This window comes from Mustela nivalis (genome assembly GCF_964662115.1).
Source record: "Mustela nivalis genome assembly, chromosome: 9".
Classification (NCBI taxonomy): Eukaryota; Metazoa; Chordata; class Mammalia; order Carnivora; family Mustelidae; genus Mustela; species Mustela nivalis.
This window is the reverse complement of record NC_139028.1, coordinates 8,659,715-8,684,397: the sequence shown is the minus strand read 5'-3', so window position 1 is coordinate 8,684,397 and position 24,683 is coordinate 8,659,715. Positions and strand designations below refer to the sequence as shown.

The window sequence follows — 24,683 nt, the reverse complement described above, 5'->3', positions numbered from 1 at the left end:
AAGCGTACTATTGCCAACTAACTCAAAAGGAACATCTTCAGAATGTATAGGGCAGGCCCTACGAAGCAGAACAGAGCTGTCTCCACAGTGTGCTTGACAAGTCCGTTTCCCATGGAACGCTGCCCTGCAGGTGAGCTTGGAAGTCTGGGACCGTGCCTGCCCCACATGGCTGCTCCCGCCAGTCCCCCTCTGGGCCCATCGTGACCCTCACATCAGAAAACGTGCTTCTCGAGTGACACTTTGTACAATCAGAGGGAACATGCTGCCTGTTGGAGAACCACTAGAAAGCTTAATTCATGTTCCTCCGTTTGCACAATCGCGGTACCTCTGCCAAGAATATTACAAAACGGTCTCCTTCTTTCCATAATACCAGAGTTGCCCGGAGCCACACAAAGCCCGTTGCCACCACCAAGGAATGTCAGGGATGGATTGCGACATTTTTACCACTCCTGTGGAGTGATCTGAGTCATTATGCTCTCATAAACGAAAGAAGACCGAGCCATCCACGTGCTCAGATGATCTGTTCCTAATTCCCTCTTCTGCTCTGGTTCACCTTCCAGCTAAGATGTTTGGACGTTTCTGCGGCAAACTGCCATGAAGATTAGCGTATGGGCTAGGATTTCAACTATGAAAAACATGGATTAAAGAAAACCTGTAAGCTTCATCTGAAACTAATGATGTACTATATGGTAGCTAACTTAACATAATAAAAAATTTAAAAAATAAAAATAAAAGTGCAAAAAATAAAAAATAATTTGAGGAATGTAAAAAACATGTAAGCAACATGTTTTATCCTATGATTCAAAGAGGATATATTGCCTGATTAGTCTTCATCTCTGGCTGGGGAGATTCAGAATTGTGGAAAAACAGATGCACTTTTATAATTTCCCCTGATCACTGTGATATAAAAAAGTAAAAATTAGAAGGAAGCACAGTGAAGTTTTAATCGTTTTCCTCCTGGTGGCATGACTATTTATGATCTCTTTTCTACCTTCTACTTTTTTCTATATTCTGTAATTTCCTGTACTAAAAATATGAAGCTCTACTGAAATATATAAAACTTCATTTAAAACGTAGTATAAAGACATGACTTTCCATCACCCACAGAGTAAACAAAACATCTTAGCCAGAGACTAGCGGGTTTTCATGAATGGGTTTCAACCTGTCTGCCCACGGCTTCAGTTCTCATTTTTGGTCACTACTCTCCAGGCACGTTTTCCTTCAAGAGGAAATGAGTTCTGTCGTTTTTCTGACAGACATTCAGCTTTCTTGACTCTGCGTCAGCGTTCATGCTGTTCCTGCCGTTCCCGCCCCGCCCGCACCTCGGTGGCCTGTCCTGCAGGGGACACCTTCGCTCGGCAGAGCACCAGGCCAGCGCCGCCCTCGACGCCCTGAGCACGCTCTGCCCTGCCGGACGGCACCCTTCCTGTCTTCCTTCCCTCCTGATGCGTTTTATCCTCCCTCCTTCCTTCCTACTTTTAAAGAGTCAGTGGGTCCTGTTCTCTCCATGTTGCTCCGTTACCCGTGGTCTGCAAGCGTTCGATCTCGGTTTGGGGACGCGAGAATTCGAAGACGGAGACTCAGACACGGAAGAGAGGACCGCGTCGCCGAGGCGGAGGCACCGTGTTACCTCGTCGCATCAGGCCCGGAGGCACGCGATGAGTGGAGACACAGACCGGGGAGGCCGTCAGAGAGGCTGTGACTTGGACCCATGCGGTTCTTGAGTCCAAGCTGGAGTCGACGCGTCTGAGTGCACCGCCGCGTCTCGGAGCTCTGCGGGTCCGCTCCGCGCATCCGGCCCTTCGCCGGCTCTGCGGTGGCTCAGCCGTGGGACAAATCCTGCCGGACGCTCCTTCTCGTCCCTGCGCTGGAAAAGCCCAAGTTCCTCCACAGTGTTCACAGATCCCCTCTGCGTTTGGTGTGGTTATTCCCTTTCTCTTCCTTCTCTCTCCCGCTCAGCTGCTCTGTGATCTACCTCTCCAACTTTTATTTACTTACTTACTTATTTACTGTAGAGTACATTTATTGTTCAAGTTAGTATGACCCAAAAATAGCACTGGGTTAGATCATGCAGACATAACACAGATTCATGGACAGTCTTTTACTTTGTATCTTAGGGTTTATGAGTTTCAAAACTAAAATACTCAAAAAGAATACGTGAGTTATTGATATTATTTAACACCCAGACTTCCAATGTAATGAACGTGAACTTATATCAACATGCAAAATAAATAAAAGTAAATAGATATCTCCAATAAGAGTGTTCCAAGTTCAGAAACCCTAAGATACAATGCATTGTCTTTTAAAATTAAATCTACAAAATGCAAATCCTCTCTCATGCATTGTTGCTCTGATGCTGCCGTCTGAGAATTTTACAGACATGGAGATGGGGAAGAGGTGTAGATAAGCCTTCAATTTATTCTTCATTAGACACACTTAAGATGGTCTCTTGAATCTTTTTCAAAGGCAAGAAAAGAAAAAAATTCAATTAATAGGGTATTTGGTAAGATCAGGGGATTTAGAAACATCTCCACGATTCATGAAGTTTTTTTGACTTTTCATTCGCCTCTTTGACTTTTCCTGGGAAACTTTCATTCATAATTAGTAGATTATTAATTCTTTCAACAATACTAGGGTGTGCAGTTTATGCCGGGTGCCGGGTGCCATGTTCAGCATTAGGAGCCCGGGGAAAACCGAGAATTTACGGTGAGGGAGGGGACATCGCACTCCAGCTCTGCGTGAACAGTCTGCACGAGGCGGTCCGAGGTACCACTGAGAAATAAATAATGACCTCTTCCTTAGGCGCGACACTTCCAGAAAAGTCTGCATTTATTTCAGGAGCAACAACATGACCCATTTTGCCAATTGTGTTTGAACGTCTGGGAAAATAAACATGGTATCTGTAATGTTTCCCTCTGAACTTGAAATATGTTTTATTAGACATGATCCAAGAGAAAATGTTCGCAGGGAAAACATTTGTCCAGAAGGAACTGAGACCGTGGTCCCTAGCAACTTCTGCCTGCATCCATCGAGCCTTCCCCAAACTCATTCCTGGTACCAGTCCTGTTTCACTCTGCCCCCTTGGCTATCCTCACATCAAGATGGACAAGCATTTCCCCTTGATTTCAATCGACGCAAGACCCAAATTCTTTCCCCTAGAGGAAGAGATGTCTTTAGATAGACTCTAGTCTAAAAACAGATGCTTACCCCTGACGCACAGCCCCAGGCTTCAGACGACTGGTCACCTCCAGGCACAGACCTCTCACTGCACCTGTGACGCGCGCTGGATGAGATCGCTCTGGTGTTTATTCAGAAAGTACAAAGATACTGAGAAAGAAGGAAAATGCACAAGAAATGCAAAGGCAGGGAACAAAACTTGCACTTATTAAGTGTTCATTTTTCTTCATCGTTTCACGGAGTTTCTCACTCCTGGGTGTTCTGCTCTTTAGCAAACAAATAAGCAAAGAAAAAACAAACCATGGTGGCGAATAAAAAATGTTCACTTAAGACGTTTTGTAAGTATAAACTTGGCTCTTTCCAATTTAATTTCTTTCTCTTCTTCTGCTCTGTTTTTCTAAGGGTAAGGGAGGCAAGGTCGGTGAGGAAGAGGGACAGGTGGCGGGAGAATGGTAAAACGTTCAGCCGAGCTCCCTCCCCTGTGGATGTCCGCAGTCTTCCCTAGGAGCACTGTTGGCGGGACCAGCGCTCTGCGAGACCGAGAACAGGAAGAAAAAGGAAGAGGAAGGGAAGAAGAGAGAAGAGAAAACAGGTAAGTACCCTGGGGGAGACATCTAAGGGCGGCTTTTGTTTTAAGTTCAAAGTTCACCCACAATCCCGGTGGCTCAGTCATTAAGCCACTGCCTTCGGCTCAGGTCATGATCTCAGGGTCTTGGGATCGAGCCCCGCATCGGGCTCCCTGCTCCATGGGAAACCTGCTTCTCCCTCTCCTTCTGCCACTCCCCTGCCTCTCTCTTTTTCTGTTTCTCTCTCAAATAAATAAATAAAATCTTTAAAAAAAAGAAGTTCGAGGGGCACCAGGGTGGCTCAGTGGGTTAGGCCGCTGCCTTCGGCTCGGGTCATGATCTCAGGGTCCTGGGATCGAGTCCCACATGGGGCTTTCTGCTCAGCAGGGAGCCTGCTTCCCGCTCTCTCTCTCTCTGCCAGTCTCTCTACCTACCTGTGATCTCTCTCTGTCAAATAAATAAATAAAATCTTTAAAAAAAAAAAAAAGAAGTTCGAAGTATCTATGGTGATTTGAGGGAGGAGGGAGAGAGATGGGGAGACCGTGAGAAGCGCGGCGGCGACGATGACGGGAAAGTTGGTCCTGGCACAAGGTGCTTCCTTCCGACCCCGCCGGTTTGCAGGGACGGTGCTTGTAGGTCTGCGACCCGCTCCCCGGTTAGGACAGAAGGAAGACCAGCCGCAGGAGAAAGGGCACACCTCCTCCCTCGAGGTCTTTGTTCTGTCCTGCCCGGGAGCCTTCTCCTAACAAATCCAACCAGAAACCAGTAACACAGACTTCGAGTCAAGGGCTCAAAACACAGACTCTCCCTTCCAACCTTATTCTAGATATTCTTCCTTCTATTACTACAAAATCTAACAGTGTGCACTTGAGCTATGTAAGCACGGCTTGTCATTTACTTACATCTCATTGTATTTGATTTTAAGTCTGTTTTTCTTAAAATAAGACCGCATTTCATATGTTCTAACCAATTTTGACTTTTTACCGAGTCAGCCTATTTCTCCTCTCAAACACACAAACATCAATGGTCTAGTAAACTCCGGGCACTTTTTTTTTCCAGAATTAAAAAAAAAAAAAATGCCCCAGTTCTCTTCTTACGAAGACAGGAAGCATTTCCTGGAGCTTAATCACTGTTATGATTTGCAAAATTGGAAGGGTTGAGAGAAATTAGTAAAGTAGGTTATATCATCCTACTTCAGATTTGGAATTTTTGGACATGGTCCTGCTGTCATTCGGATGAAAGCAATCATGAGTCACGCTGCGGGCGACCTAACCCACCTCTGTCACCCTATAAAAGTCAGGGCTCCAGAGACCGGACCCAGGAGAAGGTAGACACAGAGCACCACAACGACTTAGAGCCAAGAAGAGCCCGTGGAAATGCAGAACCTTCCAGCTCTCCTGTTGCTCTGTGTGGCTGTGTGCTCAGCCTACCCAGTGGACAGGGCTGCAGAGGACGAGGACAGCACGGAGCTTGTTCAGGTGACTGGTGGCTCCATCCCTCCCAGGGCTCGCTGAGGCCCGGGGTGTGCGAGTAGCAGGTAGAGAGAGGAATTAAATGTATCTCCCCCTGGGACATCTAATCCAATGTACATGTAGCTGGTGTTTATGTTGCTAGTGTCGTGTCTAGATGCACGGGTTTGTCCAGCTTTCTTCTTAGGGCAGGTCCCCGGGAGATGGATAAAGTAGAAAGTCAAGGGAGTTAATAAATGGGCCTGAAATACAGAATCACACCCAAAGAAGCCTATGTGCTCTGTGTTCCTCTTTTAAGGTAAAAGAGGAACACAGACATTTATCTTGGTTTTCTGTTTCATTTTCATTGCTTTGGGAGTAGACCAGGTTCCAGAGATTATCTGGCTACAAAGGCAGAACAGAAGCAAGGAGTCTTTGCCTGAGAGTGCAGCTGAATAGGACACTCATTTTGATTTCTGCAAACCAGACAGATACTGCAGACAGTTTGAGTCAGCAGCTGCATTTTACTACAAAAGGCTAAAAAAATCAAAGTATGACATAAAAACTTTACTTAATATCCCATTAGCAATACCTGGAAAAATACTACAAACTTGCAAAAGATACGAAACCGTTTGTTAAAAGAAGGGACCGTGGTCCCGTCGTTGAGAAAATCCGAGAAATGCAGAAGTTCCTCGGGTTGGAGGTGACGGGGAAGCTGGACGCAGACACTCTGGAGATGATGCGTAAGCCCAGGTGTGGCGTTCCCGACATCGGCGGCTTCACCACCTTCCCTGGCATGCCCAAGTGGAGGAAAACCCACCTTACCTACAGGTAATGGGACAAAGAGGTTTTCACACACTACCCAGATTTTACTAATGACTATCACAGGAGAAAATAACTTCTTCTTCAATTTTTCTCTTAAAGGATTATAAATTATACGTTGGATTTGCCAAGAGATGCTGTTGATTCTGCCATTGAGAAAGCCCTGAGCCTCTGGCAGGAGGTGACCCCACTGACCTTCTCCAGGGCTGATGATGGAGAGGCTGACATAAAGATCTCCTTCGCAGTTAGAGGTAAAACAAAGGAAAAAATCCCACAAAAACCATGAAATGCATCAATTTATCTAGTTGCTATTGGGGGAGGGTGTTCCAAAGAGATCTGAATTACCTATCTTTCCAATAAAAACACTTTCTCTGTTAGATCATGGAGACTTTAGCCCTTTTGATGGACCTGGAAATGTTTTGGGTCATGCCTACCCGCCCGGCCCTGGCATTTTTGGAGACGCCCACTTTGACGACGATGAACAGTGGACAAGAGACACTTCAGGTTGGATACACATCTCTCGGAATGACGTCGGTGGGGGGTTTCTTTAGATTTAGAAAATTCTTAATAGCTCAGAATCTTCAAGAAGTGGGGTGTCCCATACTTCCTGAATAGAGAATTCGTAGAATGTATTTTTGTTTTAACTATTTTGCACATGTCTGAAAAGTTTATTCTCTGTCTTGGTAAGCACAGTGTGGGGACATCAGTAAGTATTTCTTGGATGACTGCGTTTCTAGGGTGAGCTCAGAACCATCCTCGGGAATATTCTCTCATTATATTGAGTGGCAGATACCCAAGGGATGGTGCCCTGGATATTGCTTGTATCCAGTTGGGGGCTGTTTCTTCTTTACTCTTCAAAAGGGAGATGAGAGTTAAATTTCAGGAACTGAGATTCCTTTTTAGGTTTTCTTTGTAAATCAGCATTTTACTATCTCTAGGTTAACAAGAGTTTCTATAGACTAGTTCTGAAGGAAAGCACTTGCCCCCTAATATAGTGTCCAGATTTTTTAGGTGGAAGAATATTTGTCAGTTCATAACTGTATACTTTGAGGATTGGCTTCCAAAGTTCTCAAAAAATTGGCTAAAACAAATAATACTGCTTCTGAAATTCACTCACTGGGGTTTATAATCGAAACTCAAACAGAATCTCCGTAGAGAGTATGAACGTGAAGTTAGTGCTCGGTAAATTTCTTTGATTCTACCGAATTAACAACTTCTTCCTGCAAAGCCTCTAAAGAGGACTGTACTAGGATCACAAGTTACACAAATAACACTTGCAAAAGTAAATTCAGCCTGTCAAATATAATTACCCAATGACTTCCAATTTTCAGTATTCTGGGTTATTTTTAATAATATGAAGGAAAAAATGTAAATATAGCCAGTGTTTGTGTGGCCCAGATCTCTTTCGTGGCAAACAGTAGCACGATTAGGCGTGCTATCTTTGAAACCAATCTTGCAAACCCTATGTCAATGATCCTTACTAATATTTCCAGACCCAGGGACACCTGGGTAGCTCAGTTGGTTAAGCAGCTGCCTTCAGCTCAGGTCATGATCCCAGCGTCCTGGGATCGAGCTCCTTGCTTGGCAGGGAGCCTCCTTCTCCCTCTGCCTCTGCCTGCCCCTCTGTTTGCCTGTGCTTGCTCTCACTCCAAATCTAAAAAAAAAAAAAAAAAAAAAAAAAAAATATATATATATATATATATATATATGTGTATATATATATGTGTGTGTGTGTGTGTGTGTGTGTGTGTATATATATATATATTTCCAGACTCAATATGTGCTTAATAGTAACAATCTTGGGGAGGAAAATTCTGCAGGCAGCATTCCAATGGGGAATCGTAGGAGCGTGGTTGTCTCAGGATTCCAGAATTGAGATGAATAAATTGTGATTCATATAACCGAGGCCATGACTGGCAAACACTAATATGTTGAAACAGTGTTTAGCTTTTCATTAACAAATGAAGAGAAACATTTATGGATGAGCTACATAAGCGGTTTGGGCCCCCTCCAGAGCACAGGGAAAGGGAGCTGGCTCTCCGCTAGGATCCTGAGACAGGAGAGTGGGGTGGGGACATGACTGGATATTTTGTCTCAAAGACTGATTTCAAGAAAGAGCCTTGAAAAACACTTGGCCTGCCATGAAGTGTGGGCCCGTTAACCACACACCAGGCAAAGGAAGCCCCATGTGCCTCCAGGGAGAAAATGAGAGAACACACAGCTGACCTGTGTGAGGACGTCCATGGATTTGTACCAAGTAACCGTTGTTTATGATTTCTTAAACAGGAACCAACTTATTCCTGGTCGCTGCTCATGAACTTGGCCACTCCCTGGGTCTCTTTCACTCGGCCGACCCCCGCGCTCTGATGTACCCAGTCTACAGGGCACACACAGACCTGGCCCGCTTCCGCCTTTCTCCAGATGACGTGGCCGGCATCCAGTCCCTGTACGGTAAGCGAGGCCGCACACACCGGGCACGGAGCTTTGCAGGGCCGGTCCTCGGGAGAGCTTGAAAACGCGGCACGACGCGTTTGCAGTTCCTCTTAAGCCCCTGAGTGCGCTGGGAAAGCACTCACGTGGACGATAGCGTCACAGTCCCTCCCCACATCTGTTCCCTTCAGGATCTCCCCCTGGCTCCCCGGATGACCCTGTGGTGCCCACGGAATCTGTGCCTTCAGAACCGGGGACCCCAGCTGCGTGCGACCCCGCTTTGTCCTTCGATGCAGTCAGCACCCTGAGGGGAGAAATCCTCTTCTTTAAGGACAGGTCAGACCAGAAGATTCCATTTCCTCTCTCTTCTTCTGACATTCAGTGTTTAGTAAGGAGAATGGAGACTTGATGGAGATTTTAAATTCTGAGAGCAAAGCATTTTCTCTGAACTTGAAATCACTGAGCTCTCGTGACTCACCCTCCATGTTTCCCCAAAAGCTTCCCACTCGTTTTCCAAGGCTTGATTCGATGCCTGTCCTCTCGTGCTTGTCTCCAGTCTCTATAAGCCACGCTTACTTTTCCAGAGGCTCAGGTCGAACTTCAGAATTAGAGTTTTATCTTTGCTTCCTTTAAAGATAGCATCAGGAGGGCATTATCCTTAACCGGCTAATCTACGGCTGCAGACTATGTCCGTGACAACACGTTCAGGCTGCGCACGTGGGAGGGAAGCCAAGAGCCAGTCTCCCTCGCCACACCGGCTCCCCGCCGCCACCCACCGTCGAGGACGCGTGTAGACGCTTCCACAGTCATTCTGGAAATACTGACACCCACACGCACACATACACACACACCAGTCTGTCCGTCTGAAAACGTGCCCAGCGATGTGGTGCCCACACTGGTTTGCATGGGCTGTAGCCACCTTCTCTCTGGAAGATCTTACACCAGAATCCTCGGGCAGGAGGCGGGGGGGGGGGGGGGGGAGCGTCCCGAGAGAAAGAAACGATCTTTTCCCGTTGACAGCCTGCCTGATTGCTGCCCGCCCTCGAGCCTAGCAGCCGAGGAGATGGGGCGGGTGGATGAGGCACCACAGGGAGAAAAACACGTTAAAGGTGAAGGTCTGTTTCTCAATTTTCATTTCCTCTTCTACATATTTTAGGTATTTTTGGCGCAAATCCCTCAGGACACTTGAACCTGGATTTTATTTGATCTCTTCGTTTTGGCCGTCACTCCCTTCAGGCCTGGATGCCGCATATGAAGACACTAGCAAGGACACTGTTTTCCTTTTTAAAGGTAATTATGAAACATTAATTTCTTCTAACCCGTTGAAATAAACCTCTTTGCAGGAAAATTAAATAGAACTTTAGTTTTCTCTACTCTGACAAATTGTGTCTCCTTCGTCACTCGAAGTTCTGAAGAAACAACTGGGTCTGGTGTTATTTTATTTATATTTTACAGATAATAAAAATGCAAGTAGGGATATAAATCACTCAGAGTTGTAAATCCCCTCTTTGCATTTGTGTTCAGTTGTTCAATCCACACATTTTTGTGAACAATCCACTTTGAGCTGGGGATTAAATCCTTACTCTGAAAATCAAAGGTGCTGACAAGTATTTTTAAAACTCGAAGGCTTAACTGTCATAAATTCAGCAAGACTCCAAATGATTTTTCTTAACAGGAAATCAGTTCTGGGCCGTGAGAGGAACGGAGCCACAAGCAGGTTATCCAAAAGGCATCCGCACCCTGGGTTTTCCTGCAACCGTAGGGAAAATTGATGCGGCCCTTTTTGATAAAGAAAAGAAGAAAACATATTTCTTCGTAGGAGACAAATACTGGCGGTAAGATGGGGTTGGGGTGACTTTGCATGGAGCCTCAGCAGGGAAATTATCCTCTTCCAAGGATACCCCCAGGTCACTCGCAGCCCAGCCCCACCCCACCCCCAGTACAGAGGACCAGGACAGACTCTCTGGTCTTAGGTGGTCCCAGGGGCCTCTATCTCGGTCCCACCTTGAGCCCGGGAGCCGCAGGCCGGAGCTCCCCTGCGACCACACCACCCTGTGCCTGAACAGCCTCTTCTCACATCTGCACCACCACCCCCCGCCCCCTGCCTCCAGCCAGTGCATGCCCTCTTCAAGTCCTGCCTCAAGTCCCACCGCCCGGTGGAGCTTCCCAGATGGACTCCAAATGCAGATGCGCTTGTGTTTTGTTTCAAAAGAAGCCTTGGGAATCCGGGCCACACTTTAGCATTCCTTTCCTGTCCACCCACCGCCTCCCTGGGTGTTTGTCTCGTGCTTCCAGCTGCGCCATATGATGCTTCAGGGCCGCCCCGACCGCACCCGCTCAGTAGTGCTGTCATTAAGAGGCCAGTGAGCAGCAGCGGTCCGGGTTTATGGCCAGAACCCAGGACACACAGACGCCGATGCCTGGGCCATCTGCCCGACGACTGGCAGGACCAACCAAGGTCCAGCCAACGAGCTCACAACACATTCCCAGTGCTTTCCTGGTCTCCGCCATCCCTTCCCTAGGAGGCTGCTGGAGGAAATCCAGACGTGCAGGGTGGGGAGGACACGCACAAGCCACATACGGTAGAGAACTTGACATTCGTATTTGAGATGAATGAGCCAACTCATCTGTCCGTACCTTCAAGCCTTTGTGATAGAAAGATGATTAGGTTCTTTCCATCCAGCCTCGAGAAGTATGGTAACAGACATCTGAGACATCGGATGTTGCCTCTTCTCCGGGGGAGAGACAGTTTTAAGAGCTGTGTTTGCAGTCCCATTAAAGTCCCATATTTCTGTAGTGTCTCACCGGCTTGACGTTCATTTACGATACTTGGAAAGTTTACTAGAATGCCACAGTAAATCCGACATGACTTAGGGCTTCTGGTCACGTGGCTTCCGTGCAATGCCGTGCTGTGTTTCTTTTACTGGGTGCAGATTTGATGAGAAGAGACAATCCATGGAGCCGGGCTTCCCCAGGCAAATAGCGGAAGACTTCCCAGGGGTGGACACGAAGGTCGACGCTGCTTTTGAAGCATTTGGTGAGGAGATATTTTTGTTTGGTCACGGGGCACTGGGAACTTTCTAGGGTATCGGAGGGACAATTGGATTAATTTCTAATGACAAATTTTCTTTTTTTATAACACTTATTTATTTACTTGATGGGGGGGGGGGAAGGGCAGAGGGAGAGAGAATCCCAAGCAGTCACTGGGCTGAGCGCAGAGCCCAGTGGGGGCCGTGATCTCATGACTGAGATCACAACCTGAGCCGAAACCAAGAGTCAGATGCTTAAGTGACGGAGCCCCCAGGTGCCCTGTGAAATGACAGGTTTTCTCTAAGCAGCTCCTTCCTCTCTTCCCCCAAATTGCTACTTACCAATTCCGTGCCAAGTCTATGATGACTTCTAGAAAACATTGATGTGATTGGTGGGCACTCATCTCTGTTCCGTGTGCGCGGAAAATAGCAAACTGCTCAGGGCTGTTTCCCTGCGTCCTGACCTGAGCTCTCAGATCTCCCTGCGCGCAGAGAAGTCCCCTCCAGCGGTGTGGCGACGTTTCCCTCACCCTATCCTGCCATAACTACTGACTCCCAGGGACATGTCCCCAAGTGGTCAGTCGCTGCCCACGCCAGTCAGTTGCAAATCATTGCTTCTTCGTGCGCCCGGGGTTTTAAACCAGTTGTATCTTTTTCCTGCTTGAGGAGAGAGAAGTGAAGGCTGGTGGTCCTTATTGGTGGTCCTTACTGGTCCTGAGCACCAGGATGGCCGAGCCTTGAAGGGCCCTGGTGTTCTCAAGGGGTTTCCATGCTTCTCTGGGTCTGGAAGGGACCCTCAGGGAAGGAAAGGGGAGGAGGACTGTTGGGAAAAAATAAAATAAAGAGTTCATGGTTTCCAAAGAAGCAGAGAATTTTGCCTGGTTGGAAGCAGAATACCATGGTAAGTGGAGCCTGGCTTCGCCGTCGGACAGAGCTGGAAGGCGGTGCTGTCACCAGCCTGTCCTCCGCGAGGGACCTTGGGCCAGCCTGCACACCCCTCCCCCTACCCATCTGTAGGGCGGACTTAGATGCGTGTCCCTCATGGGACTGTTGAAGGAAGACGTGAGAAAACAACCCCATCAAACGCTTTCCGGAATCCGGCACCCAGTAAAACCCTTATAAACACCAGAATTCTCATCGCCTGGCATTCTGCATTCTGGGTGTTGCCAAGCTGGTTTATCTGCAACAGTATCTCACGGGTTCCCTCCTCTGTATTTCCAGGATTTTACTATTTCTTCAGTGGTGCTTCCCAGTTGGAGTTTGACCCCAACGCAAGGAAAGTCACCCACACCCTGGCGAGCGGCAGCTGGCTAAACTGCTGAGAGGCCAAGAAGCACCCCCACGGGCTCGGGCCACTGCTGCTAGTCCTGCCTGGAGTCCCCGTGAGCGCAGACGGTCCGTTTCTCACATGCGTGGGGACGACGCTCAGACAACATCCTCGACTTGCCGGCTGCTTCCCACAGTGTCGGGCATCGGGGCGAGCGGCTGGCTGAGCGGGGGCTGCGTCCCGCGGGGCCTCCACGGGGGAGGGGAGAGCGCTCGTGGCCCAGCCCGGCTACTGTATATAGACTATGTACTTGTTATTTAATAAAGAGAATCGGTCAGTTGTATCAACATCTTGTTTGTTTTGAGAACAAGTTGTCCCCACGACCTTGGGTGCGGTGGGGACCGTGCGATGGGGACCAGATCGGAGGCAGGCCGAGATCCTGGGCCCGTGTGCTAGGATTCAGGTCTCCACGGTGGCCGCCACCCCATGGGCTTGTCAGGACCAGTAGGGGACGCGCCATGTGCCCTCCATAGGTGTCCTACCAGCCAGTGTCCCTGTTTCCACCTCCCACACATCCTGTGTGTTCCTGAGACACCCTGGGAGGAAGACCTGGGCCAGCTGTCCCCGAGCAGAGCAGGCTCAAGAAAACACTGTGACGCAGAATCTTAGGACTGTCACGGACCACCTTGTTCACAGGCTTCTCTGTCAGGTGCAGGAAACCAAACCTGTTCTTCGTCTCCTCCTTCCACGGACAGCCCCTCGGGGGGCCCTCCCGCCTGCCCTAGCAGCAGATCTGCTCACGTCCATGCACACCTGGAAACACCCTCTTGTACTCATTGTCTAGTTGTCCATGCTTGAAGCCCACGGGCAGATGCTGCTGCGAAGAGAGACTCATGGCCCTAGGTCAGGCGCCCAGCACGGCACCTGCCACACAGTAAGAGCTCGTTCACGCCCCGGCGGGTCCGTTCATATGAGGACGGTGCACTCACCGTATTCCACGTGCCAGGCCAATCCATGCTGGGGTGTAGGTGTAGGACCCTGCGTGACCCTGCGTGAACGGACACAGCCCCTACCCTCATCAAGGTCATAGTCAGCGAGAAAGAATGTATGCAAAGGAGCACACACACGTGCGTACTACCGTCAACCTAACGGGTGCTGAGGGGAAACCATCGACGTCTTCGGTAGGCTAGCAGGACGGTCACCGGCTCTGGGCCGTGTTCGGACTTCTGAGGGGATGGCCCTGGAGGTTTGGAGGGGAGGCTGGAGAACCGGGGGAGGGGTCACAGCTCAGGCAAAAGCGGTCACACTGCAGAGTCAGATGAGAGCACGGAAGACAGCAGGACTCGGCAGGGGGTTCGAAGAAGAGGAAAGAGACCACGCACCATTCCCCGAGAGCTTCCTAGAGCAGGAGGACAGACGTCACCTACCGCGGCAGCATGTGCTGGGCTCGGGGACAGCTCGGAGACACAGAGCTTTGTGAGGAAAAGGTGAGAGTGGGGAAGAATGGCTGAGGTTTGCCAACTTTTGAAACGTCCGTGAGATGCCCAACGAGGCCATGAGTGAGTGAGTCTGAACTTAAACACGGCGACCCAGAAACTCGGGGGACTGCTCTGTGGGGACTGTGCGCAGTGTGGACACAGGAGGAGTCCTTCCTCATGCACCTCAAACAAACCCAGTGGGGTCCGTCGATCGTACCTCAAATTTTGTTTTTTAAAGAGAGGAGATACACATCTGTGAATGGTCAGCATTTAGACCATCCTTAGGATGGTGAGCACGAAAGAGACTGTGTGGGAGACTGTAAGACAAAACTCTAATACATGGCAGTATTTTGGTCGCAATTGAGCATTTCTTTATTTTATAAATTCCCTGAATTTATTTGGATTATGCTTTTGCAGGGGTACTAAGTGGCCACACGTCTGAAAGGTAGAAAACACGGTGAGAAGTCAGTTTTCCTCACACCTGTCCCCACCAGCTGGTGCCTTTCCTCAGGGGCTGGTGTGACAGCCCCGTCCTCATGGAGCGCACAGTCCAGAGAGAATGAACACACCCAAATGCAACCCTCCAGCCGCCCCGTACACACGCAGACATTAGCACGTTACGTCTCCTAAAGTGAGACCAGCGGCCGCGAATCTCGCCACCGTGCTCTTCACTCTTTCCACGTGAAACACTGCGGTGTCCCCTCCTGGTTAGCGCAGGCGCCGTTCTTCTATTGGCCACTTTCTCCGAAACCGTTCATTTCCTCAGTCCCCTACTGGTGGCTTGCGCCATTGGCTTGTTTCCGCCGGGGGCAGAAGTGAAAATTTAGAGGGACTCGGGGACTCTGCTGCGGTCATGCTGCACACAGCCGAGTCAGGAGCTGATTTCATTCTTCCTGGTTCCCAAGACCATGCTTTTGTCTAGAGCGACGGGCAGTAAACCAGCGGGGACGGCCCTATCTTGCTGAGTTTGGACTCGGTCTGAGCCGGGCGTCGTGCCGTGCCCGACCTGCACCACCTCAAAGAGGGCAAGTCCACTCTTGCTCAGTCCGGCAGCTTAAAATCCCCACAGCCCCAAGGCCAAGGTTCTTGTATCTGTGTCTGACTCCTGGCCTCTCCCGCGCCCCCCCCCCCACTATCCTCAGTGACTAGGGACAACGGGGGACCACCCACCTGCCACTGCTCCCTGCTGCCCTTTACCCCAAGACATCTCGTTCCAGAAGGACTGGAGTGCGTGTGTGTGTGTGCGTGTGTGTGTGTGCACTGACCAGCTGGGAACCCATGTTCCCTGACACCGAGCAGAGACTGAGCTCCAGGGACCAGCCTTGCAGCCCATGTTGGGGCAAGTCCAGCCCTGCGGTGACATGCTGCTGAATCCCAGGACGATGTTCAAGAACTGGCTTGACTTCTCTGGCCTTGGAAATGCGGAGCACGGCCGCACTACAGGGAGTGCCGTCAGCTCGGGGGGTGAGGGGATGAGAGAGCTGGACGGCCCGGGACGGGAGAACACGAGAAGGGGCTGGACGGGGAAGGACGGAGCTGCTGGAAGGGCGGGGCTGGAAGGATCTGCTGGGCCGGTCCGAGGCTCGCCTCCAGACGGGCTGCGTATTCGAGGCTATTCGAGGCGTCTGTTCCCATCCAAGCACCGACCCGAAGCCTCGCGGTCGTCCGTCCGAGCCAGCAGGAGAACGAGTGTGTCAGAACCTGTGAGTGTGGATTCCCTCTTCTTGCTCTCGGTGAGAGCCCGGGATGACTACAGTCACATCAGCATGTCTGACACAGCGGGCAGGACGTGGTGTGCTGGCGGCATGGACAGTTTGGGACGGGTGCGTGGGAGCCCTCATAGGTGACCCAGCGGTGAGCAGGTGGTGGGTGGGGGAGCGTCTCGGCAGCTCGAGGGAGGTCAGGGAGAAGGGAGTGAGGAAGGGAAAGGATTAAGGTATTACGATGACAGAATAGAGAATCACAGGAGGAAAGTAATCTAGATTGGTCACATAGGAAGTGGGTAGGCAACCAGGAGGAGGGAGGTGTCTGGAGAGAATTTTCATCCGGGTCCCAGGGTGAGGCTGGAGACCACAGGAGGGCTTCCATTCCTCAGGGACTAGGGGTCAAGAATGCCCTGGCTGGTCCACCCGAGAAGCAAAGCCAGACTTGGCCCCTCAAGCAAGGAAAGGGGTATGGCTGTGGCTCTCTGCCTCCAGCCCTCCTGTCCCCATGTTGGGACAAGATTTATAAGATCATCAAGCTTGAAACTAGAATTAAGACCATTAGACCTCAAAGTCCTGCACAGACTGATTTACAGGGAAACATCATCCATAGAGCAAAGCTGGTCTGCAGAAAAAGGAAAACCAGCAAATACTCAGGCTCAGACTAAGAACAAGAGGGAGAGATAGAGAGAAAGACAGAGAGACAGAGAGCCTGAATCTTCCCATTTCTCAGGACGGTTGTCCTGAGATTCTATTCCATGAGATTCCCCAAGTCCCTTATAATAATTCTACTCTAATTAACCCCCAACGAAATGATTCTTGGTTTGGACATACATGGGAAGTGGGCTGACAGACCACAGACCTTCAGAGAATATGTGGAGTTGGCTGTGGGGTCCCAGCAGGCAGAGGGAAATGTCCTGTCAAGGTGAAGCCAACAGTCCGTCAACAGAGAAGCAGCAGCTGGTCCTACTACCGTCTGTGTTTCCATGAGTGTGTCTTTGCTCTCCACATCCTGCCTTCTGGCTGTGTTCAGTCTTCCTTTTCTGTGCACCCATTGACCCACAGTGTGCTCTCACTGTCCTCAAACGTCCCTCCTTGGACTGTCCCTGGTGTCCAGCATGGCGCCTGCCTCTTAATCTTTGCTTATTAATAAGCTTTTATTTAATGAATGAATGAATGAATGAATGAATGAGTTTAGGAAGGAGGCAATGCTTGATCCTAGATGTTCCTCAAGCAGCAAGAGTCTAGCAGGCTGAGCGTGGAGGGAAAGGAAACATCACGTTTGTGCTGTGGTGACAGGACGGCTAACAACATTTGCGGAGCATCACACAGAGTTTGTTTGACTACGGTGAAGAAAAGATTTTTTTTCTGAGTTACATCATAGAGGGAAGAATAAGAAGAATTCAACTTGAATTACATACCTAAAAACATTACATTTCCATTAATATAAGAACGGAGAAAACACCCCCCAAACATACTAGTTAATTGATTAATTGATTGATGGATTCAGTCCATGCATAATTCAGCAGTACATCCATCGTGGAAGTCGTCAGGCTACAACCAACCGACCTGGTCACGTCAGCGAGCATCACCTCCTGTAGGCACAATGCGTTTATCAAGCATTCAAACTGGGGGCACAGCGTTTGTGGGAGAAGCGCTTTGGCCTTTCAGATTGACCAAAGAATCCACAGTTCCAGTGTCCTTTGATCCCTGTTAGTCAATAGGGAAAAGCCACTTCGGGGTTGGGGGTGGATCGCACCCAGAACAGACCGACAGCAAGAGCTGATTTAGAACGTAACTTTATTTATCGATAAAAGCTCCTCCGTGATGAAGAGAAAACTGGTCCACTTTCCCAAGATAAAACCAAAGGTGAGTATGTGTTTTACATGACTTCCTGGCCATGGTCTATGCAACTGAGAAATCTGCCACCTGGACGTGTGGGATTAGAGACCCATGCAGCCCGTGCCGAAGGGGAGGGTGAAACATTGTATAGCGTGTCTGCCTCGTGGTCGAGCTTCCAAACTAGTCAAGGAGTCACTCACCACCATGGCTTTTATGATGGGCATTTAGCCAAAACTGCTATGGCCAGTGACATGCTGTACCTCGTGGCATAGCAACAATTTCTTCAAGAATTGCTATTAATCTACATTATCGATGGTTTCTTACTAGCCATGTTTGGCATTTTGCCATGTTCTCATCAGGACTCATAGTGGCAAGAGTTTTGCTTCCAAGAAATAAAACACAGGAAAGTATAGGACCTCACTCTCGTCATGGCCAGTGCTGGATGCCTAACGTGGAAGATCTCAGGTGTCTCCCCCCCTCACGAGGAACGGATGCTCATCGAGCAGCTATTACGAGACGAACATGACGTGTATTTTTATTTGGGGATTCACGTAGCCCTAAAGCTGTCCTGGGAAACCTCGGTATTATTGTTTGCGTTTTATGTGGGAGAAAATGAGATTTTGAGAAGATTAACATGCCCAAGGCTACAGGTCTAAAAAGCTGCAACATCGAGTTTTGAATTCAAATCTGCTTTACGCAAAAAGGCAATTTCTTTCACAGTCAGAATCCTGCCTCTGGTTCTGGGTTCCGTTTCTGTGTCTGCGTATCACCAGTCCACGACTAAACCACGCTCTCTGGAGGGCCGATCAACGGGAGCCAATTAAATGTATAATGCATGCGTAGTATTTTGGCTAATATTCTAAGAGAAAAATTGGTCTTTCTGTTTCTAGAAAATGCTAACTGTAGACCCAGAAATTGAGTTTCATGTCTGTGAAGCCCCAGTTACCTTACATCGCTGTGGAGCCCCATGTGCAGTCATGCCTTTTACGAGGTACCGACCAGTTCAATCCCATCAGAACCCCATGGGCTAGGCGTTCAATACATTTCCTTTTTGCAAGTGGTAACAGCCAAGATGGCTCAGCTGTGATTCAAACCTATGTCATTTGACTCAAAATTCTGAACTTTTCCTACCACACCTTTTGGAGGTGGCAGAAAATTCTCTTACACATGCCCTCCCCAGGTATGAGGAAGGTAACCATCCTCGCTGGCTGCAATTAGGAAGCCTACGTTTGGTAACTAAACGTTGGTGTTGGAAGGCACGTTGACCTTGGAAGCGGACGGGGTTTAAACCTCCGCTGCGCCACCTACCGGCGCCTTGGAGAAGACAGTGTGTGTTTCCATGTTTGCTGCCCCCACCCCCCGGATTTTGGGTGCATCCAGGCCAAAGGAACCCAGCCTCTTCATTCCACTGGACAGGCGCCCCCAGGAGCTTCCAAGGAGCAGGATGGGGAGTGCTGGTCTTTAGGCCTGGAGGGACTGCCCCAATGTTCCGTTTTCCAGTTTAAGGAAACTGCTACTGTCCCTCAGGCTTCCTTCCAAACATTTTCCTTTCCCTTCTTGGTTGAAGACACGTCATGTAACCTCCCAGAATGACCTCAGGTTTCCCAGAGGCTGGGAAGAGATACTGCCTTTAATCAAGTCGCTTTTGATTGCAGTCCTAAAGACAGCTCTGAACCGGGAACACACTGTTCTTCGTCAGTTCAGGGGGCATTATGGGACAAAATACCATTTTACATCCTGTCCGATGTATCATCCAATGACATATGTTCCCTGTAGAACTGCATGTATGCACTCTTCTGCAGACACTGTGCTAAGTGTATTTATGCATATAAAGTTAATCACACAAGCATGTTTATAGATTCTGAGTCATGAAGATCCATATAGATCTACCTGTAAAATATGCAGTCCACACTGGTCTGCCTTTATACAGAGCCTGGCCTAACCCTCCATGTAAACAAGGACACAGATTTGTTCTTACAGCCTGGACAGCAGGGCCCTGGGAGGGAGGAGGACAGAGGACTCTGGGGATTTGATGGGGTCTGTGACCTCAGGCTGAGCTCAAGGCCAAGGAAAAAAACACCCCAATGTTCTAGCTGTGTAGCATTTAGGATAGAAGCTTCTAAGAGCTTCTAGCTCTTCCTTTGGGGTAAATTTCTCTAAAAACCCTTATGCCCTCTCCACCATATGTGTACATATCCTCCTGCTCCTCTTGAAAGCCATGTGTTCTGGGACATGCACCTAAGGAGAGTTTCTGTATGGAGCCCAAGTCAGGCTCAGGCTGCCGCAGACTCGGGCTGAAAGGAGTCAGCTACAGGCACCTCTGTGCCTTACGTCGGAGTCAGCTGGTTAGGGACAACCGCACCTGGAAACAGTAAGGCTAACTCCTCTCTAGCGCTCAGCCAGTCACAGAGTTCCAGGTTCCGTCCTGGTTGCATGTTATTCATTTAGAAAATAGTCTGATGCTTCCCCAGCACAATGGCTGTTATGTTGTCACCTAAGCTAAAATGGGGAAGCAGAAGTTGATGACCTTTCAACTGATCTCTGAGATTAAATTATTTCATGTGGCAATTCAAGGACTTGGCGAACTGCCCGCCTTCCTGGAATGGAGTGAATCTCCGAAATTCTCTGCCGTGTGATGCAAGAAGAGCCTGAAATGGACAAGTTGCATGTCTTTCCCGCTGCACCGAATCCCAACCGACCCATACTCGAGGTTTAGTGTGCAGAATGGCTGGGGAGCCCTTCACTCTCATCAGCTGCCCGGGACCCAGCAGGAGACCCTCCAAGGGGGCTTACTGAAGGGTAGTCGAGACACATGTCTAAGCACGCAGCCCCTGTGTGCCCCCTCCACCTGTCTCTCCAAGCACACCCACTGAAGCTGCTCGCACCAACACGACAAGATGTGTTACCAGTGCTGGTTTCTCAGAACTGAGTACCAGAACCAGGAGAGGGGAGCTGACGTGAGTGGCAAAAAGAGACCGCGATTGGATTTGTTTTGGTCGTTAGTGGATTTCTGGGTACATTGGCTGAAAAGTATATCCTTGTGCTTCAAATCTTATTTTTTCTGTTATCTCCCATAAAATTTTTGGAGATCTATGCCTACATAAATATTCATTGATATAATATAAATTACACCTATAATTTTTAACAGCTACTTCGAGAAATGATTTCATAGCAATCAAGCCGTAACCCCTTCACGAGAACTCCCTTCTGAGAGCAAAACTGGGATCTGATTAGTTTTGCAATTCCTAGCAGGGGGCCTATCACGCCGATTTAGTAAACGAGACTGAGTTCCGTTGATACGCAGGCAGATTTTTATAGAAAAATCAGGGAATAGGTAACTGGTGTGTTCTTACCCACATGTGCTGCAGTGACCTGAGCCTTCCCATCTCTTCCGGAGTTCACTCTGGTCCTTGGGTTTAACCATTTCAGCCCCCAGAGTGGCTATGGCTCCTCCCAGCCAACCCAAAGTGAGAGAAATCTCTCCGAAAGAAGAGACGCGGGGCGCCTGGGTGGCTCAGTGGTTTGGATTGCTGCCTTCGGCTCGGGTCGTGATCTCAGGGTCCTGGGATGGAGCCCCACATCGGGCTCCCTGCTCCGCAGGAAGTCTGCTTCCCTCTCTCTCTCTCTGTCTCTCTCTGCCTGCTTCTCTGCCTACTTGTGATCTCTGTCTGTCAAATAAATAAATAAAATCTTTAAAAAAACAAAACAAACAAACAAAAAAAAAACAAAAGAAGAGACGCCCTCCGAAGTATGAATGTGTCCATTTTTCTATCTCATTTTAGCCTAACACGTTCCATATCAAGGAAGTTGGTATCCAAATCTGGTGTGCCCTGGAAAGTAGATGGAAATGCACACACAGAATGCCGGCCCTCTTCCCAGCAATCTGCATTCCGTTAGGGGAGTCAAGTCAAGGTAAGGAAACTATGAAAACTGCCTTAAGAAAGAGGAATGGTTTGTGAAAACTCAGAGTGCGGAGGAGAGAGGAAAAGTTGTAGATGAAGTGGCCCTTGACCGGGACCTGGAGGGACAGCAGCACTCTGTGACGTCAGAACAGAGGGGTCATGACCCCAGACAGGGCAGAGAACTGGGTGCAGCGCACATGTGGGGAGCAGTATAAGTCGGTCGGCGCGGGAGAGAGGGAAGCAGAACCCAGACATCACTCTGGGCCTGAGCATGGTACGTTCTCCACATGCCATCTGCTTTGGTTCATAAAGGAAACCAGGGAAGGATTTTATTCCAAAAAAAGAATTACTGGACTGATGTCGTTCCCGCAGACCGTGTCCCAGCCACCGGACTCAGTACATCCGATCTGTGTGTCTCATCTCTGAAACCTGCCTGGCACCGGCAGGTTTAGGTGGGAAAATCAAGACGTAAAAAGACTGCTTAGATGAAAACAGAGACAGAGACAAACCACGAGTGACTCTTAATCATAGGAAACAAGCGGAGGGTTGCTGGAGGGGAAGGGAAGGGGGGATGGGGTGGCCGGGGACAGACATGACGGGGGCACGTGATGGAACGAGCGCTGGGTGTTGTGCACAGCCGATGAGTCACCTCCACATCTGAAACCAATTAAAAAAACAAAAAGACCTAGAAAGACCAAGTCACAGGCTCTGTAGTTCGGGCACAGTCTGAACCCCCGTCTGTGGTTTAGGAAGCTCTGTTCCAGGTAGGAAGTTAAACAGTGAGTGAGTCCAGCTCCGAAGGAAATGATGCCACCTCCAGGTGGAGCTATCCCGGCGGCCAGAGGCTGGGGCCTGTGTTCCGGGAGGAACGGTCCTGAGGCTGCAGGCTGAGCTTGCAGGAGGAGAGAGCCCTGCCCTGGGTAGTAAGTGGCCAGAGGTGAGAGACGAGGGCTCCGCGCAGGGCCTGAGCGAACGGAGAGATTCCGGAAGGGAAAAGGGAGAGACCGCGCCGAGAAGAGGAGGCGATCAGAAAGTACAGGGAGAAAAAGCAAAGTGTGGAGACTCCTGAGCCAAGGAGAGGAGGGTCTGTCCAAGACAATGCAGGCAGGGTCGGGGCACCGTAGACCGAGGAAGCCCTTTGACCCCACGGTGGACGTTCATGTCACCACAGAGAGCCCGGGGCCAGGGATCAAAGTCAAGGTCAAGCTTCAACAATAAGGTGGACGGTGAAGAGCAGAGAGATGTTTGGGTAGCTGCGGTCATCAATCTGGTCCACAGAGCAGACAAGTTCTCAGCGTGAGGGAAGACATTTACACGCAAGGAGCTGCTGACAGCAAAGCGAGAAGAGTGGCCATCACAGGGGAGGGCGTCAGCCTACACACCGACGGGCTGCGCCACCTCCCTGCCTTTTCCACACTGACCTCCTGTTAGAATGAAGAGAGGTTTTCCAGCGTCAGGCACACAGGGACATCAGGGTTCAGGAAGATCCTCTCAGACACGAGGGTCTGGGTGGTGGCATGGACATGCCACTATGGCATGACAGAGCCCACGGAACCAGCCTCGCGTCCCATGATGCCTTCTCTGGTAGGGGGCAAAGTCCCATACCCAGAGCCTGTGTGTGGTATCTGGCGACAGGGCACCATGAAGGCTGTGGACTGGAGGTACACGCACGCGACCGTGTGGGACGATGTCAGGCATCTCCGCCTGGAAGGTAGCCATGACGACGGAAGGACGACAGGTGCACTCCGATGCGTGCACACACATGCGCACACTCACACACACACACACACTGGTTGGCCATGGTTGGCCATTCGTAAGGAGAACATACTGCATGGGGCAAAGCTGTGGACGACAGGTGCACTCCGCAGTGTCGAGTCTGAGTTCCCCTGAGTCCGCCATCCTCCTGGGGAGCACGGGACGGAGGAGTGATTTCCGCCAAACTGCAGGCCAGCGGGGGCCAGGGGGACGGACGGAGCCCCCGGGGAAGAAGCTTCCGAAGCTGAGGAGCAGACGACGCCATTCGAACTGTCCTGAGCTTCTCGGGAGCCGCGGGAAGCTCAGGCGGTGCCAGGACCCCGGCAGGACTGGACCCCCAGCTTTCGGTAGAGACGGTTCTGTCTTCCTTCTGCTCGGGCAGTAGCACGCGCCGGTGGTAATCGTGGAGTCTCTGAGCACCTCCCTGGGAAGTTCAAGACTCGGGACCCCGTGAGTCTTTGAGGCTGGCTGCCTACCCAGAGCTTAATTTTAAAAAATCTTTTGTCCTTTGGGGAGGAAACTGCACAATCAGCTGTTTCGGTGACCAGTCTGCACCCGCGGCCGCATTCCTGAAGCTGCGAGGAAATGCGTGCGGCTCTCAGGCCAGAGCTGCGCCCCCAGACCCGGAGCAGAAGGCAAGAGCCAAGCTCCTTGCGCTCTCCCCAGGCCGCGACACCCCAGCCCTGCAGAGCTGTGACTCCCGGCCCGCGGGCGATCTCTCTCTCTCTCTGTTCGCATCTTTTCTTCTGGGAGTCGGGCTGCTGGGCCGGACGCCGGTTCCCGCGTTTCACTGCACGGACATGGGACAGTGGGGGCCTCGCCGGAGGACAGGGGACGGGGGACCCCGTGGGCGGGAGGGAGGCAGGACGCTCAGGCCCCATTTCCCACTTTCCAGAGGGCACTTCTGCTCTCATCAGCTTACGGGTTGGCTTCCCAAAAGGGATTTCGTTTGTGGACAAACAAAAGGTTTGTTTGAAGGACATGGGGGTCTGCAAACATTGGAGGACGCGCCGACCACAGTCTGTGCAGAGCCCTACCCTGCAGGACGTCAGAAGAGCCTCTCCCCGGGGCTCCCTTGTAATTCTGGGCCCAGCCCCCGACGCTCACATGCCCTCGAGCTACCGCGGGCACCTGGCTTCCCACCGCCCCTGGAGCAGCGTGCAGCCTCCTTGCACCGGCCAGACTCCCCAAGAGTCAGGGCGTGTCTGCTACCCCTTGACTTTAACTGCGAGCTCTAGCGTGGAGGGGCTCTGGCAGGATTTCC

At 50.2% G+C, this 24,683-nt stretch overlaps 3 protein-coding genes across 3 annotated transcripts in view; 2 read left to right on the top strand and 1 right to left on the bottom strand.

The window, feature by feature from the left end:
• Positions 1 to 24,683, bottom strand: part of DYNC2H1 (dynein cytoplasmic 2 heavy chain 1) — a 670,805-nt gene that overhangs the window by 473,188 nt on the left and 172,934 nt on the right. The window lies entirely within an intron of this gene.
• The window catches only part of MMP8 (matrix metallopeptidase 8), a 107,133-nt gene that overhangs the window by 15,691 nt on the left and 66,759 nt on the right, over positions 1 to 24,683 (top strand). The window lies entirely within an intron of this gene.
• LOC309841096 (stromelysin-1) lies at positions 4,365 to 13,086 on the top strand. Its single transcript, XM_082683978.1, has 11 exons — positions 4,365 to 4,508; positions 5,040 to 5,221; positions 5,778 to 6,022; positions 6,116 to 6,264; positions 6,392 to 6,517; positions 8,300 to 8,464; positions 8,635 to 8,779; positions 9,600 to 9,733; positions 10,119 to 10,278; positions 11,377 to 11,480; positions 12,694 to 13,086. The coding sequence occupies exons 2-11, from the start codon at positions 5,120 to 5,122 to the stop codon at positions 12,792 to 12,794; spliced, it is 1,431 nt and encodes a 476-aa protein (XP_082540104.1). The 5' UTR covers positions 4,365 to 4,508; positions 5,040 to 5,119; the 3' UTR covers positions 12,795 to 13,086.